The 18,771-nt window shown below is 41.5% G+C and overlaps 1 protein-coding gene across 1 annotated transcript; it reads left to right on the forward strand.

Moving 5' to 3' along the window:
* Positions 1–11,238: 11,238 nt before the first annotated feature.
* ZBTB33 (zinc finger and BTB domain containing 33) lies at positions 11,239–13,263 on the forward strand (the record flags this gene model as incomplete). Its single annotated transcript, XM_084258118.1, has 1 exon — positions 11,239–13,263. One exon carries the CDS (start codon positions 11,239–11,241, stop codon positions 13,261–13,263), a length of 2,025 nt encoding a protein of 674 aa, XP_084114244.1.
* Between the last annotated feature and the right edge of the window lie 5,508 nt (positions 13,264–18,771).

Raw genomic sequence — 18,771 nt, forward strand, 5'->3', positions numbered from 1 at the left:
ATTTATGAAAAGAAAAAGAAGTCTGTTTCAATTTGGTCAAAACTAGTTTTCAGGAACCTGGGAGTTAGGAAAGATCGTTTTAATACATGATGTATGTCATGGGACAGAATTGGGTGTAGGCCGGAGGCGTGGGGGGTAAAAGAATTCACCGGAGACAGAGTGGAGAACAGAAGAGGGGGATTTATTGAAATGCGCTGCTAAGGGAAGCAGAGGGCAAGGCAGGAGAGGTCTGCTGCCCTTTGTGAGGGTCCTGAGGCTCTATTTATATTCATGGCTTTGGTTAGGGTGGCTAGTCTCAGGTGGGACCCCAAGGAAGATCCGAATTTGCATAAAGGATCATCAGTTAATGGTCCACTTTCTCCAGGGCAGTCCCATTCACTTGATTTATCCATTTAAGCCTCCCAACCTCACCTGCCAGGAAAGAATTGTGGCTTAATTGTTAAGTTTAGCAATGATACCACGACAATGTATAAATGAGGGATAGAAATAAAGGGAGCTGTGGAAAAAAAGTTATGTGAAAGTTGTATTCACTGTGATTGAGGCTCTGCTCTCTCTTGCTGGTTTCCTTTTTGGAAAAGGAGTACATTATCTGCTCTTTGGAGGACACTACCTTTATTTTTAGTTCACTAGAATGGTTGTCATTTGTTTTCATTTTCGCTGTTATGCATAAATGAAAACAAACAACTAACAGTCTTGATTCTCCAACATTTAGCTGTGTATGTCTCTTATTTGGACTTTTAAAAAAATCCTTACAAAATGATTATATTTGGTTTCATTATCTGAATATATTATTTTTTACTCTCTTATTCAGAGTAGGGCTCAGGGCCTCCCACTTCAAGAAGCAGACAGTCTAAAAGTAAACTTACAAATAACAGTCCTTGGAATATATGACTATGAGGGCCAACAATGCCTGCCAGACTGTAAAGACCCAGTCCTGTGGTATAAGGCCTAAAATTCAGGCCCAGTATTTGTGGCTTTGATATCTGCGGAAACCAGCAGATACTCCAGTGGCACACTAGCAAATTCCCCTATCCTGAAGATAAGGTCCCCTAGCCAAGCAACCCTCCATATCAAATGTGCCAGGTACACTTCCAGATTCTGTCTGGGTCATGAATCTCAGTATCTGGCCAGTCTATGGATCTCATCTGTCCAGTGTTCAAAAAAAAAAAAAAACCCTCTCAGGAGAATCCCTCCCTCACCAATGTGAATACAAGAGTATTCAGTTCCTGCTGCTACCTGGTTTCATCTGTACTCTTAAGGTATTTATCTTCTACATGCACAAAGCAATTTCATTCAAGTTGCTTTTACATCTTTCGGTTATGATTCTAAAATAAGCTGTTTGGGTTTTTGACTGACATAGATTAGGGGTGATCCTTTTTAAAAATTTTCACTTGGAGAGGTAGGGCTCCAATTTAAGTCAGGACTGTTTTTACTGTTTCTGCTTCCACTGAAGGAAATGCTAATAGGTAACAGAATGTTTATTGTTCCAGGCAACAAAGCATTACAGCAGCTCTTAAGATCTCAACACTGTTTTTATCCCCTCTTTACAGGGGAAGAAATGAAGCTTAGAGAGGTTAAGTAAATGGCCCCAGGTTTTGACTTTGTTCAATTTACATTTGTTAAGTGGAGCTCAGGGTGCCTGGAGGGTGAGCCAAAGTTCAACAACAGACCACAAGAAAAAGTGAAGTATGAGTTGTCTTCCCTCACAGATGGGGTTGGGAAGTATACAGCAGACTGGAGGGGCCACATGAGGTCAAGGCAAAACGTAGACAGAGAAACAGGACCTGGGCACACACCTTATTAGGGCCTATGGTTAGCTTTTGAAATCTCAGGCTAGCACCAGAATGGTCAAACAAACCAAAAGAGAGGGGTTTTGGCAAGCTCCTTGGGGGTCTGATCTAAGGGGTGTATGAAGGCATATAGGGCAGGCATGCATTTGCTTGTGACTGCAGGTAGCTACCTAAGGCATGCATTCAGGTAAGAGAGCTAGGGTCAGTTTAAGGTCCCTGCAGAACACCTGGCCAAACAAAACGGTGCCAAGGTAAAACCATGATATAGCTTAAGACTCTCCAAACTCTTGGCAGTCTGAATACAGCAACTACACACCTCATCACTATGTTTTATTACCTCCCGCTTCTGGAAGAAAAGGAAATCATCAAGACATGTCCTCAGTGCCACTAATGTTTTTTGTTTGTTTGTTTGCTTTTATTTTTTTTATTTAAATTTTATTTTTATATTCCCCATACAATTACAACCCCCTTATTTTGACCCCAATCCTCCTTTCCCCGCCCCCCATGTCCCCACAGAGTGTCTCTGGTTCATAGTTGTTTGTTGATTTTGATATTTTCTTTCTTATAGTTATTCTTTTTCCTGGTCCCTTATTTAAGTTTTCTAGATTCCTGCTATGAGTGAGACCATCCGGTATTTTTCTTTTTCTTTCTGGCTTATTTCGCTGAGCATGATCCCTTCCAGCTCCATCCATGTTGCTGCAAATTGCATGTGTTTATCTTTTTTGAATGCTGAGTAATATTCCATGGTGTATATGTACCACATCTTCTTGATCCAGTCATCTATTTTTGGGCATTTGGGTTGTTTCCAAAGCTTAGCTATTGTAAACAGTGCTGCTATAAACATAGGGGTGCAGGTGCTCTTTGGAAGTGATGTTTCTGTGTCCTTTGGGTAAATACCTAGGAGTGGAATTGCTGGATCCTATGGAAGCTCTATGTTTAGTAGGTCCAGAAATCTCCACACAGCTCTCCATAGTGGTTGGACCAGTTTGCACTCCCACCAACAGTGCAGGAGAGTTCCTTTTTCTCCACAACCTCGCCAACATTTGTTGTTGCTAGTTTTTAATATGAGTGCCACTAATGTTTTTAAATTCTCACTCTTTTTTTTTAAACTAGATTCAAGGCACCTCAGATTGGTACCTGACATTTAATAAACATTAGATATGAATACTTAAACATCAATAATTTTAACTTTTCCTATTCCTCTTTAAATCATTTTCATTTCAATAGTCACTTTCATTAGAGGAAAAGTGATCTCACCCTCATTCTTCAAGGGTCAAGAGTGAGGCCACCTGACAAGCACTTTCTTTTTTTTTTTTTTTAAGATTTTCAGGTATGCATTTTTTTTTTATAGAGGCATGTTTTATTTATTTATTTGTTTGTTCGTTTTTTGTTTGTTTGTTTATACATGCACTGGGTACAGTCAGAAGCGCGGGAGGGTGAGAGAATTCACCAGAGCCAGAGCGGGGAGCAGAACAGGCAAAGGGACCGAAGTACACTGCTGAGGGGAGCAGCGGGCGGCAGGAGAGGTCTGCGCGCCATGGGGCAGGAGAGGTCTGCGCGCCATGTGGGACCCTCCTTTGGTGGCCGGGGAGCAGCTGGCGATCGAACCGGCACCGCAGAGGCCGCGGGCAGCTTCGCAACCCAGCGCTCAACCGCTGCGCCACCGGGGAGGCCCCTGACAAGCACTTTCTCAAGGTAACCTCCTCCGCAATTTAGCACATTACCTTTCTCCTATATTCATCCAATCTTGGAGGACTTTTTCTCTATTTTGCAACCTAAACCCCTATTCTCAGCCTTTCCCAAGTCCCTACAAAGAATATCCACTTATCTCAAACCGACCTATGTAGTGGCTGAGCTCCTCTTAAGTGCTATGCACAGCGAGCGGCAAATTCTACGATGAATAAAATCGGACTCCTCTTTTTCCAGCCCTGTCTGGAATAACATCATGCTCATGAATGACAACACAAAGTGAATAAATGCTACACACAGGTCTGCGACCCGTGAAGGGCAAGAGGGTGAAGAGAAGCCAGGGCACTGTGTACAGGGGCCCAAGAATGAGTAGGACTACAAGGCAGAAAAGGAGGATGGGGCGAGACGCGGGTAAAGATAAAGCAGACTCTGAAGGCAGGCGGGCGCCTCACTCACCTCCTCCCTCTTTTCCACGCTGGCTCGTCCCTCCCAAACCCGCTCGGGCAGCAGCGGCAAAAGGTAGACGAGGAGGCAGAAGGGAAGGGGATGACCGTGGCGCGGAGGGCATCTCTTGTCAACACTGCGTGCTGCGGCTGTAGAGCTGGTTTAGGGGCTCACTGCTAAGGCCATCCAGCTGATGCTCTTGGCCATTCCAGGCCCCAAGCCCAGAGCAAGAGTGCCAGGTAGAGCAGGCGGCTTTGCAGCGCCCCGGGGCTCTTCCATGCTTCCCCCTCGAGCCTAAGGGCTCCCACTGTGGACTGCAGAGCGGGACGCGGGAGCCACTGTGGCCGCGGGAATTGGGGACCCCCCCCCCACCAACCTGGGAAGATCTTACTACCCTGGGAAGATCTTACTACCCTGCGAAGATCTTACTACCCTGGGAAGATCTTACTTGCCTTGGTTCCCAGAGGCCGAGGCAGCGCGGCCTCCGACCACTGACAGCGTGGGGACCTTCCCAGGTACGTTGGCAAAACACTTCCCCAGGCCCACGTGGCCTCCAGCCGGCCGGAAGGGGTGTGTGTGTCCCTGTAAACCAGCCGCCCCGGCCGTAGGTCCCGCGCACCCTTCCGGTTCCGCGCCTGGCTCGCCAGCTGCCGGCCAGGAACCTTGTTCTCAGCCTCGCACTAAAAATATTGAAGGGAAGGATGACCGAGCCCAGGATACTTTTCATAGAGGGGCCGTACCGGCAACACAGTCATTCCTGCTTTTGTTTCCAGGTGCTCTCTGTGCATGCGTGTGTGTTACCTGTTCTCTACCAATAAGGTGCTGACTGCGTCTCACGCGAATGGTGTGTTTATGTGTATGTACACGTAACATAAGCACAGATGCGTGTATATATGTACAGATATACAATATAGGAATGCCTCAGATCGAATTACATACTCTGAGTCTATCCAGAATTCAATGACAAATCTAAACGGGGCAGAAAGAACAGGCGTAAAGTATTCCAAGTATTTCCTGTGCAGCTGCCAGTGTATCTTAGTGTTTTCACATTTAGCAAAACGAAGAAATAGAGCCGCTTTTATTTGAATTTTATATAAACGAATAATGTTTTAGTATAAGTATGTTCCATGCAATAATAATGCAGTAGAAAATAACTTTTCTATTTTTTTTTTAAATAACTTTTCTATTAAAGATGGGAAGGTGGCCACTATTGCCCCTCCTCGGTCCTCTCCACTCATCTCTAAAATTTATGCTATATATTCTAAGCCTTTTCACTGCTGTTTGGGGGAGGGGGACAGCCTCTGATAGCTGCAAGCTGGCACAACACTCAGGCCATGCTTTTCTGTTGGAGGTAAATTCACAGAGCAACTTAAGACATGGTCACTAAGGAGAATGACAAAGTGACACAAAACAAACCATTTCATAATTTTGTCTACACACAGAAAAAATAAGGTCTCTGTGCCAACCACAAACCCCCCGCCCCCCCCCTTGGCCAAAACAAGTGACTGCTGCTTCACCAGTTATAGCTTTGTTCTTGCTCTTGTCTGTACTCCCTTTAGATAAGACTTGCTGATGCCCAATCATAGCATTGCACCTCCTTTCCGACAACATCTGATTTAGAGTGAATTCCTGCTTCCTTAGATCATCCCCTAAATTGCCTAAGTAATAAGTTCTTTCTAACACCCTTTTACTGAAACACTCCACAGTTCCCTGTGGTATGTGTGTTTCCTCCCTGCAAAGAATAATAAATCCAACTTGTCAACTATGGATATGTTCCTGGTGATCGTTGGTTTAAAGGCATTGACATCTTCCATTGCCTAGAATGCTCTTCCCCACATATTTGCATCATTCTTTCCCTCAGTTCGTTCTGTTCTTTGCTCATATATAATCTTTTCAGAGGCTACCCCTGACCATGCTATCTACAACAGCACCCTCATCATTCTCTATCCATTTACAGTGCTTTTCCTTATAGTACTCTTTATATTATACATTTAGATAATATGTGCCCTTGTGTTTATTATATATCTCCCATTCATCTGTAAGTTTCATAAAGATCGAAACTTCATCTTGATGATGACTTTATCCACAGCACATTGTCTGGTACAGAGTAGGTAATAAATTATATGTATTTAATGAAGAAACATATCAATAGATTTTTAATATATCAGTGTGTATATATCATTCTGTCATATTCTTTGTAGGGAGTTGGGAAAGGCTGAGAATAGGGATTTAAGTTGCAAAAGTAGAGAAAATATCCTCCAAGATTGGATGAATATAGGAGAAAGGTAATGCGCTAAATTGCAGAGGAGGCTACCTCGAGAAAATACTTGTCAGGTGGCCTCACTTTTGACCTGGAGAAATGAGGAAGGTGAGATCAGTTTTCCTCTAATGAAAGTGACTATTGAAGTGAAAATGATTTAAAGAGGAATAGGAAAAGTTAAAATTATTGATGTTGAAGTATTTCATATCTAATGTTTATTAAATGTCAGGCACCAATCTGGATGTATTTTGACACCACACAGAGGTTAACTCATTTAATCCTCAAGACAACTTTATGGGAAGGTATTATTATCCCCATTTTACAGATGAAGAAACAGATTCAAGGTCATATACCTATTAAGTACCAGCATCCCAACTCACTCACATCTGCTCCTCTAGCCTTTGTTTTTTCCACTACAGCTTCCTGTGGTTTGGCCTTACACTGTGAAGTTAGGAGGAAGGGATCTAGGAGAAAAATATCATTTTAATCTTTTATTATCATCAATGAATATATATTAAACGCCCACAAGATTCTTGGCATTTTAACACAGAAGAGGGCAGTTGCTGCCCTCATGGAATTCATAATCAAGTTCAAACAAGGCAAGCAAACACTGACACGTGATTATAAAACCTAACTGATCCCAATATCAGTCAATCAAAAATCTTTCTGTAATGTGAAACCACTGATACCTCCGAATCTATTTTATTATATTAAAATCTCATACACTCTTGTGGGAATGTAGACTGGCCCAGCCCCTATGGAAAATAGTATGGCGATTCCTCAGAAATTTAAAAATAGAAATTACCATATGATCAAACGATTTCATTCTTAGGTAGTTCTCCAAAAAATATGAAAATTATGCACCCCTATGTTCATAGCATTATTCACAATAGCCAAGACATGGAATCAACCTAAATTATTTGTGTAAATGAATGGCAAATCAATAAAATCTTGAAGGAAAAATATTTTTTAATAAAATCTTAAAATTAAAAAAGAAAAAATGAAGATAATGACCTTAGTTGGTGAAGAAAAAGCTTCCATTTTGATTCCTTAGTTGAATATGATCAATAACCAGCCTAAGGGAGCTATTGTTGCTCTCCAAACACCCATCTGTTGCTTCATTCAGCATGCTATTCAGCCAGAAGTATATTACGAAAGATGTTTTTAAATTATCCACAACTTACACATTATTAATTCATTAAACAATTGTTGAACACCTACTATGCTTTGGACACTAAAGTTCTCCGAGGAGGAAATGCTGTGTAAATTAAGATAATAAATTAACATTGCATGTGTTAATATTAATTTTTCAAGATATAGCTCAAATGGTAATAACATTCAATTTGCCATTCCCTTCTTTGTGTTCTGTGCCTTGTGCAAATACGTCTGTGGAAATTTCTGTAGTTACTGAGCTCCTCGAAAAGGGAAAGATACTGGTTCACTCATTTTGCCACGACCCCAAAAGGGTCTGGTGATTGATTGTAAGTCAATTAATATAATGAGGAGGTTCGGTAAAGCAAAGCAAGAACTTTATTGCTTGGCAAGCAAAGGAAAAGGTTTGCAAAGCACCTTCCCACTGGGGCTGGAAGGAAAAGGAAAAGTTACTTTTAAAGTGAACAAGGGAGAGGCACAGTTAGGAACAAAGGAAAGGCAAGGCTAGGAGTAGGCGTCCAGCCGCCTCTTAGACGCTCGCTCCTCCTAGCTGTGGTGTGCACCTTCTGGCTGGCCCGGCACCAGGAACTGGGAAGAAGAGCAGCTCCTGCAAGGGTCCTCCTAGAACAAAACAACTGGACCAGCAGGGACTCAATGAAAAATATTAAATGTTTCCCTTTTTTGCACGCGGCAAAACCTTGCAGGAGGCAGAGCCTTGCACTGGGCAACAATTTTCGGATTGCACAGACCCTAACGTAAGATGTGGTACAGATCAAACAGGTGGTCAGCAATCCGTCAGTCCACGCACTAGATTTATTTTTGGAAAGTAGTTCATGTGTTGTGGTTATGTCGTTATCTTGAACTTGAGTTACAGAATGAGTAGATAGATTTTATTGGGTTATACTCATTCAACTTTATATTTCAAGGTGGTTTCCCTTGTCACAAACGGGCTTGTAGAGCAGTTTCAAAGCTGCCAAAGATGTGAAACCCGTGGTTACTTAGTGTTCACGCCCTAGCAGCTTGCACTGAATTTCGATGACAGCGACGGGGTTCCCTTCCACCCCAGCCCTTGGGCAGCTTTCCCTTTCCTTTTTTCCCACCCTTTCGCCCTCCGGAAAGGGTCCATCCCTTCGAGAGCTTCCCAGTCTTTCTCCGCCCCCTGGCGGAAAGAGCCGAGGGCAGAGGAGGGCGCCGAAGCCGGGCCCCCGAGCGCTCGGGCCCTTCCGGAAAGACCCGAACGGCTCTCGAAAGAGGAGGGCGCCTTTGACTTCAGCGCGGCGCCCCCGCGCTGTGCCCTCTGTCGGCGGCGCGGGGCGGCGGTAGCAGCGGTGGCGGCAGCCGCGTCGACGTCGCCCAAGACTGGAGCGACGTTTAAAGAAGGAGCCGAATCGCCGTGCCGTCCGGCTGCTTGTCGTTGGCGGACTCCCACCCTTCTGCTCGGCCCGACGGGGAGCGGCGGCGGCGCCGGGGAGCAGGTGAGCGCCCGGCCCCGATCCGGGAGGGGCGAGGGAGCGCGCCCGCTTCCCCCGAGCCTGGGCCGCGCCTGCCTTTGCATTCTCCTTACTTGAACCAGGAAGCGGCGGAGTCGGAGGCTCGGCTCCTCCGGCCCTTTCTTTGTGTGGGCCGGGAGCGAAGGAGGGGACGGAGCCGGAGGGCCGCGGCGCGGTGCCCGCCGCCGTCAGGGGCCGGGAGGCTGCGGGTGCCCTGGGTAGGCCCGGAGCGTGGAGCGCCCACCACCGAGACCCACTTGGCTTTCTCCTCGGTCCCTCCGCCTTCCTTTTTGTGCCTGCTTTTCTCCTCAGAGCCCCTGCTTGGACTGAGCTTTTCTGCCGGGCCCATCCTCCCCTTCCGTCCCCTTCCCGGGGCATAACAATGCCGCCTGCTTGGCCTCATCCCCTCCCAACACCCCACCCTCCTGCTCGCCACCTTCTACTTTCCCCGGCTCGCTTGGTCACCCCCGCCCTCACTCCGCTGTTTGCACCTCTGTCTGTATTTGCAAAAAGCGCCCTTTTCGCGTGGATCGGGGTTTTAAAACCTCGGTTGCAGCCCGGCTGGGTGCAAATAGGGAAGAGGGGGTGGAAGCAGGAAGATTGGGGTTCAGCTGCCGCAGGGAGCCGCGTGTCGGTTTGTTTCGCTCCCTCGCGGATGGCGTTTTCTCTGTGCCACCTTCACATGCCCTCGGTCAAGGATTGGTCTCACCATGATGCCGAACGGCTTCTCCACGCTCAGGTCGCCAATCTCGCGGTGGGTTCAGACCGATTTGTGCTGTTCTGGGCCCACCCTAACCGGGAGGAGGAGGAGGAGGAGGAGGAGGAGGAGGAGGAGGAGGAGGAGGAGGAGGAGGAGGAGGAGGAGACCTAAACAAAATGAAACCAAGTGCCAGTGTCACCTGGACACGTACTTAAACGTTTAACGCAGTCCCTCATTGGAAAAACCTGTTTGCAAACAACAAATATCGTGGGACCGCATTCAGAAAGCCTCTTTCCACTTGAAAGTGACTTCTGTCGAAATCCCCATATTTCTGAAGCTCTGGTTGCTGTCTCGCTGTCCAAAGGTCATCCTTTCTGATGAATACCTTTATGGTAACTGAATTCCTTGGTACTGTTAAAAGAGAGACGCCTTTTTACAGACGATGTTTTAAATCCTTAATTTCTAGGCTTTTCGCCTACTTTGTGGTTTTGATCTATAATTTTGAAAAATGCACAAGATATTTGAGATTCCCTGCCTTCCACATGTATAGAACTTAAGCACTGTGACAGTTTTGTTAAGTTTGAAGGGAAAGAGTATTAGCAATAAGAATGTTTATGTACAAGAAGCACTTATCAGATAACGTGCGTGTGTGTTTCCAACTCGGCATTATTGTTACTGAGAATATCTACCTGAAGTGAAAAAAATGTTTTGGAGGTAGTACCTAGCATTGCTATTTACTCAGACCTCCACCCCTTTAGAGTAATTTTTGCTCTCTTCCAACAAGTTCATGGTTTTATTTTCACTGAAAGTTCAGTGTGAAGTTCTTATACCAGTGCATATAATTCTTTACCAATGAGATAAACTGTTTAATAGTTTCATGCAAGTAAGAATCAAGACATGGGAAACTTTCCTTTGTCTTACTTTTTTCACAATAGCATCTGTTTACCCTACTTGGCACTCTGACATTCTTCCTCTGGAGATTGTATAGGTAGAGAGGTGAAGAGCGATTGTATAGGTAGAGAGGTGAAGAGGTGAAGGGAGAGGGTAGAAAGGTGTTGCTTAGTTTATTTAGATGAAGCACCCCAATTTAAATGGAAACAAAAATAATGGCAAGTTGAGAGGTAATAATTGTTACGTTTATAAATAATGATTGAGCTATTGGCTGCAGGGAGTATCTTTGGAATATGTTCTTGAAGATAAAATTTAGAAAGGGTATGTTTTTCAGGCTCAGTGTTACATACACCAAACCCATCTAACAGGTTTATCATTTACTTACAGGTGAAATAACATCTGTGTGTTCATGGGGAAGATTTTTCTTCAGAAAGTTTAAAGACAGTTTTAAAAAAAAAAACCCTCATGCTTCTTAAAGAGAAAACCCAAAATTGGAACTAAAAAAAAAATCTAATCTTTAAAATTTGCTTCATGGTGTAGCATGTGTCTGAGATTCAGAGGAAGAGATTACTGTTCAGATCTGTAGATCAATTTAAAACTTGCTGGTCTCTTCTCAGGGGGAAGTCATGAGATTTGACACATGGTCCAAAAACCAGCCTGTATGAACAATTGATATAAAAGTCAAAGAGTTATGCTACACTTTGTTTAAAACTTTGTTTAAATAAGCTAATGATGTTGTAACTTCAATTCTGCATGATAAAAAGTACTTTTGTTTTTCTTTCCTAATCTTCTGTCCCCTCCTCCTTCTTTCCCCTTATAGGCATGGAGAGTAGAAAACTGATTTCTGCTACAGACATTCAGTACTCTGGCAGTCTGCTGAACTCCCTGAATGAGCAGCGTGGTCACGGACTCTTCTGTGATGTTACCGTTATTGTAGAAGACCGAAAATTCCGGGCTCACAGGAATATTCTTTCAGCTTCTAGTACTTATTTCCATCAGCTCTTCTCAGTTGCCGGGCAAGTTGTTGAACTAAGCTTTATAAGAGCAGAGATCTTTGCAGAAATTCTCAATTATATCTATAGTTCTAAAATTGTTCGAGTTAGATCAGATTTACTTGATGAATTAATTAAATCAGGGCAGTTATTAGGAGTTAAATTTATAGCAGAGCTTGGTGTTCCATTGTCACAGGTTAAAAGCATCTCAGGTACAGCTCAGGGTGGTAATGCAGACACCTTACCGCCTGGTTCTAGTGACAAGAATCTTGAAATACAAAAATCAAAAGATGAAGCCCAAGATAATGGGGCCACTATCATGCCTATTATAACAGAGTCTTTTTCTTTATCTGCTGAAGATTATGAAACAAAAAAGATTATTGTTACCGATTCCGATGATGATGATGACGATGATGATGTCATTTTCTGCTCGGAGATTCTGCCTGCAAAGGAGACTTTGCCAAGTACCAATGCAGTGGCCCAGGTTCAGCCTAACCCAGGCTCTGTTGCTATTTCTGATGTTGCGCCTTGTGCTAGCAATGACTCTCCGCCGTTAGCAAATATCACACCTACTCAGAAACTTCCTACTTCTGTGAATCAGGCAACTCTGAGCCAAACACAAGGAAATGAAAAGTTGCTGGTATCTTCGGCCCCAACACATCTGACTCCTAACATTATTTTGTTAAATCAGACACCACTTACTACGCCACCAAATGTCAGTTCTTCACTTCCAAATCATATGTCTCCTTCAATCAATTTACTTGTGCAGAATCAGCAGACACCAAGCAGTGCTGTTTTAACAGGAAGTAAGGCCAGTGAAGAAGAGGAGGAGGAAATTATAGATGATGATGATGACACTATTAGCTCCAGTCCAGATTCAGCAGTCAGTAATACATCTTTGGTCCCACAGGCTGATATCCCCCAAAATACTACATTTGATGGATCATTGATACAGAAGATGCAGATTCCTACACTTCTGCAAGAGACACCTTCTAATTCTTTAAAAATTTCAGACATAATAACTAGAAACACGAATGATCAAAGTTTAGGATCAAAACATCTAACAGAGGGTCAAAAGATCATTACTTTAGATACAGCTACTGAAATCGAAGGTTTGTCAACAGGTTGCAAGGTTTATGCAAATATTGGCGAAGATACTTATGACATAGTGATCCCTGTCAAAGACGACCCTGATGAAGGAGAGGCCAGACTTGAGAATGAAATACCCAAAACGTCTAGTGGTGAGACGGCAAACAAACGTATGAAAGTAAAACATGATGATCACTATGAATTAATAGTAGATGGAAGGGTCTATTATATCTGTATTGTGTGCAAAAGGTCATACGTCTGCTTGACAAGCTTGCGGAGACATTTTAACATTCATTCTTGGGAGAAGAAGTATCCTTGCCGTTACTGTGAGAAGGTATTTCCTCTTGCAGAATATCGCACAAAGCATGAAATTCATCACACAGGGGAGCGAAGGTACCAATGTTTGGCCTGTGGGAAATCATTCATAAACTATCAGTTTATGTCTTCGCACATAAAGTCAGTCCATAGCCAAGATCCTTCTGGAGACTCAAAGCTTTATCGTTTACATCCATGCAGGTCTTTACAGATCAGACAATATGCATACCTTTCTGATAGGTCAGGCGCCGTGCCTGGAATGAAGGATGATGGTATTGGGTATAAGGTTGATGCTGGGAAAGAAACTCCAGTAGGGAACACATCTACTCCTCAGAACAAGCCAATGACCTGGGAAGATATTTTTATTCAGCAGGAAAATGATGCCATTTTTAAACAGAATGTAACAGATGGCAGTACTGAGTTTGAATTTATAATACCAGAATCTTATTGAACTCCTTTGAAATACCAGAAAGTTTTAGCTTGAATGAAGGGGAAGGGATTTCAGAAGACCTGTAAAACAAATTAAGGTGAAAATAAGTGGATTTGATCTACCATGTCATCTGAAGATAGTCTAGTTGGATTATTTGTTGATAATTTTTAGAAACAAATTATTCTGAAAGTTTGAGTAGAGATTAAGAAGTTTCCTCCCCCTCCCAAGTATCTGTTCGTATAGTTAGCTTTCAGCTTCATTTAAAAGGCAAAAAAACAAAAACAAAAAAAAAAAGCTTGGAGAGATAGTTTCCTGAATAGAATTTGAAGCAGTCTGAATGTTCTTTGAAAATAACTGGAGTTATTAGCATACCCTAGTATATCTTACAACTTTCCCCTTCCATGTTAGCACTTTACTGCTGAATTCTCAATTTTGTTAATATTGAGACTATAAATGTGTGTTGTGTCTTGTATATGGCATAAAAAGTAAATAAGAACTTCTAAAGTTGTTCTGGAAAATTTCAGAATAAGTCTCCATTTGGTTGTGTATTCTGCTAGTCCAGATGGATGGCAATTTCTTTCCTCCCTCCCCCCATGAAAATGGCCATGCAGACCAGTCTCTCATCTGAAGAATTAGTTTTAGCTAATTAGAATTATATCTTGCTTTTATTGCCATAGTCTAGGAAAAACTTCGGTGGCTGGACTACTGTGTGTGTGTGTGTGTGTGTACGTACACACAATTATCTTTGTGTGTGCGTGTGTGCGTGTGTGTGTATATATATATATACCTTTGCAATATGGTCTTTGTGGGCAGAAATATTAATGGAAAACAAATCTCCATAAAGCAGACAGGAGATAAAAATTTCTGTTGTACTTGTTTTGAATTCTGTGCTCTCATCTGATAGAGGCAGTAGAGGTGAATGGAGATTTCGTTTTTGCTCATTATGGGGTTTAAAATACTCCCATGAAATTTTTCAAATTTTTAATCTGAAAGCCACCAAATAAACCTTTATGTATAAATCTTTATAAATGATAGATTCCATAAATGAGACTCCTACATATTTTGGGCGGAGGCTACTGGCATATATTTTTAAACAGTCATACTTAGAATCTAGTTTTCTTCTAGATTTCACCAGTTTGAAATAGTTGAATCAGTGATCTAGTGTTTTCCTTTCGGCAAAACCTTTTAGGTTTTTACCCCTTCTAAAGTCAGTTCCATTCCATTTGCAAATTGCTGCAACAGCATAGCAATCAGAACCTACGTATGGAATGTTATATAGGCTTTTTGAGTCCCCTTTATCTTGAGAACAATACCACCTATCTTCCTTTTAAAATGACACATATTTAAACATGTAGAAAATATAAAGTTATTGAAGTGCTAGTACTAAAAGGAAGCAGGTTGGAACAAATATATAGCCTAGCATTTATAACAGGATTAAATTGTTGAACTTCTGTAAATGACTTTGCAAAGAAAAAAATTAATAGATATTGAAAAAGATTGTTGTGCATAGTCATTAGTCATTTGTAACATTGCTTAAGTATTTCTTAATTCAACATAGATATTTTCTTTCTTCTTAACCATGTATTTTTTAAAAATAGTCTATTTCTTGACTTTGAACTTAAAGCTTTAACCATAACTTATCATGTATACATCACTCTTCGGACAGCTAGATTTGAAAATAATGGTTTCAGTGTCTCTTGAGTTTGTAGCTGAAGGTATCAGGCATCAGTGCTTGCAATAATACAAGGAGAAAGAAAAATAATGCAATCCTTTGCTTACCAAGGCTAGAGCGCTGTACATCTGTTTGTTTTCTGTTCTGTGAATCTAGGCCTTCAAACCATTTTGTAAACACATTGGAAAATTTAAAATTACCTTACTACTTAAGACTCTGTGGTCTCTGGAATCATGCTATTTGTTTTCTTCCTGTGTAGATACTGATCACATTGCTCTCCGACTATGGGGCACACAAATTTCAGTGGAAGTTTGTTTAAGTTTTGTGAATGCTATTTCACCAGTTAGACAACACTGCTTTTACAAGTGTGAATGACACTGATGCCAGCAGAGCTTCCACATCTTTCAGACTTAAGTGCTAGGTAAATTAGTTTGTCATAATAAAGCTTGGTAGTTTCTACAAGGCTATTATGACAAACCAGGAATTCTGTAACGGAAAACTCTCCATTCTGCACAATATGGATATAATTTTTTGTTGCTGCTGTGCGCTACGTAAATTGTGAATATAAAATTTAAATTCTGTGCTGACTGAAGGTATCTTCTGCAATTTTTTAGGATGAGGAAAACTGGAAAATGTTAATTGTGTTTTTGCCAGAAGACTCTTATTTGCATGTATGTCAGAGTCTTCGGTTTTTCTAGAAGTTTCTTATAAGCCAAAGTTGAGAATTCATGTGGAATACTCCTTTAAGGCTAAAACTCTGTCAGTATTTATTGGGTTGGAAGTCTGTAGCGAGATGCTATTTAAAACTTAGGGGGTTTCCCTGTTTTATACTTAGCTTTCTGGCTATTGAACTTTTCCCCTTTCAAGATGGCTTCAAATTTGCTCCTATGCTTAATTAATGCCTTTAAATATTCCGGATAGGAGCTGTTTGAAATAGCAATTTGTTTAAAAAGATGACAGAAAATGACAATGGTCAAACTAAGCAAAGATTTAAAAATGCCATAGCATTCTTGAAAGGTTAAAATATATTTTAAATGATCATTATCGTTTTGGTGGTGATGATTCCCCACATACAACTACCGTGAGTAATTGATGCTTCATTTTTCCCATTATACCAAAAAGGTAAAACAAATACAAAAAAAAAATGATCAAGGTATTTTGTATTGTCAAGGCATGCATAGTCTAAAGAATTAAATGCTAAAATGAACAGCACTGGCTTCCTCTGTCAGTCATGAAACCTTGTTCATTTCCACCAAACTGTAATGTTCATACTTGTACAATCTTACCTATCATGACTTTAAGTTCTACTTTTCATTAACCATTATCTGATATTAGTTCGTAGAGCTTCTTATGGCAAAAATAAAATGTTTTAATTCTGATTTTTGAGTGTATTTCTTACAAGATTCTCCTTTAGAAATTATATACTCATTCTGTTTTTTCAATTTTTACAGCAGGGGGCTGGAGCTGTATTTCTGATGACAGCATGACAAAATTATTAGGCTATTTCTGTTGGTTAATAGCATCCCATTGTATCTTGAACCACAGTAGTCAAAAGTGAGTCAGCTGCTGTCAGTTGCTTTAGAACATTTGTGCTACTTTTGTGGATTCCATGAAGACAGATGTAAGTGGATAAGGAGGATAGTTTTATTAATCTGAAACATCACAAAAGCAGTCTGGGTTTCCAACATGGCAGTGATACAGATTTTAAGCAACATCCAGTTTACACAGGTTCTGGATTAATATTTTAATGTTTCATGCCCAGTTCGATACTTTAAAGCAGAATTAGGAATAAAGCAGTAAATATTACAAAATGCAGTCAAGGTACATATTGGAAATACAAATTCCTTCATTACAGCAAATGTTCTGCAAAAGAGTAAAGCAGCAAATATTAATTTTTCTAAGGTAACATGCACTTTATATAATTCAATGTAATAAAAAAAGAAGCTGCTCAAATTAAGTGTTACAAAATCTATACTGTTTCAAGTTATTTTGTTGTAAAGTAAGAAAAATACATAGAAATGAGTCATAGAATCTTAACACTTTAAGAAATGTGATAAATGTAGGTTATAGTGTGCAATGGTGCCTTTTAAAAAATGAAATAGTCATACACATTACTAAAGCAAAAGGTTAAGTGTAAACGGCAAGAAATTTCATTGAGTATTACAAGTTGATATTTGTATAGTAAGTCAATTGGTTATTAGTCCCTTTTTGAAATCCAATAGAATTTTAATATGCTTAGAACTGTAGAAAATAATGGTAATTGTATATAACATAAAAGGATTATAGTTTTTCAGATTTGAGATCTGGATGAGACATCATTCGTGATGCCAGAAGTTAAATTGAATGTTTGCAAACGTTTACTGTGAACAGTGAGTGCACGTGTTGTGCCTTGATAATCCTTGATGGCTGGGTGTCTACAAGGTAGACGGGAGCACCAGCGTTTGCCTGCTACCCCAAGTCTAAGGTCGGGAGGTAGCGAAATTGGCTGGAAAATTTTCCAATATATGTTCTGTGTTTGCAGAATGTCTAATTAGGTACCCTCCTGTAGCCCTGTATTTTTACATTACACAAGTGTAGGATTATCAATCTTCCTTTAAGTCAATCAAGTCTCAGGTTAACATAAGATCGCAATGAAAAGTGTTCATTTAGAAGTGAAGGCAAGGGTGCCAAAGTGTTAAATTCATTGGGTCGATGGTTTAAAGCTATGTATAATGAAAAGATCTGTACAGCTACCTACTGCAGTGTGCCAGATGGATTTTAAATCTATGATAACACTTAAAAGATTGTCAAGTTGGCTACATTTTGAGGTTTTTGCAGACTTGAAGCGGCATTGTAACACTTTCATAATCTTGAATGCTGTCGTGATTGGTCTCAACAGAAAAAAGGACCATTAAGAGCAGTGGCATTAAAATACAAATGATTCCTTTGGGGTGGGGTGCCAGATACGTGCGGTTTGCTGAGCTGAAGCACAATATTTGAAGATTAAGTAGTCACAAAGATTAGTAACAATTCATATCACAACCCAAGGACCTAATCTAGCATTTTTTTTAACTCAGAATTTTAACTGTAGGATTAATATCTCCTGTAGCAAATGTATTTTGTAATACTGCAACATGTCGTAGAACCGCCGTCTAAGTCAGATGTGTAACAGATCTACATTCAACATGTCACGCGTTGCTCTGTGCATTTCAGTGCTTCCTGCACAATCGTTCCTGTTCCCTACTATTTGAGGGAATATTGCACTTTTCCCTTTGGGAGGTACTGATAACAAAAGCTGAGCGGAATGATCACAACAGCCATTTTTACAATACAGAGAAGAAAGGAGTAAGAGAGATGGGCAGCTTTTTTCAACATCCAGACACAAGCACACAAAATCCTAGCCAGAACTCTCTGTATTGGAACTGACGTCTGGGAAATTTTTCTTAGGGACTGACTTGTGTGGTAGGGAAAGATAGAGCCTATAAGCCAGGTGCTTCAACCGAGGTGCTAGGGGGGCACTCTGCCAAGGGCCGGAGGACAGCACTCCATTTACACAAAGCGAAACAGATGGCAGCCGCACTGCTCCCGACTAGTCGTGCCCGGTGTGGTGCGCATCCAAACAAGCAAGGTTTTCGCTGGGGTAGCTCCCCAGCCTTGCTTGGAAAGGGCACTGCCCACCGTGGACGCACGGGTTGGCCTCGCTACCCCTGCTCTACACTGATAATGAACAAGCTTCACCCTATCTTTCCCTAGCCTGGCAGGCCACTGTAAAACTTTATGCGTTAAGAATCACACTTTAAATTTTGTACCCTACACACTTCCACTAAAGCAGAAATACAAAAGCCACGATAATCTCAATAGCCAGCAGACATTCCTCT

The sequence above is a fragment of the Talpa europaea genome (assembly GCF_964194135.1).
Source record: "Talpa europaea genome assembly, chromosome: X".
NCBI classification, from domain to species: Eukaryota; Metazoa; Chordata; class Mammalia; order Eulipotyphla; family Talpidae; genus Talpa; species Talpa europaea.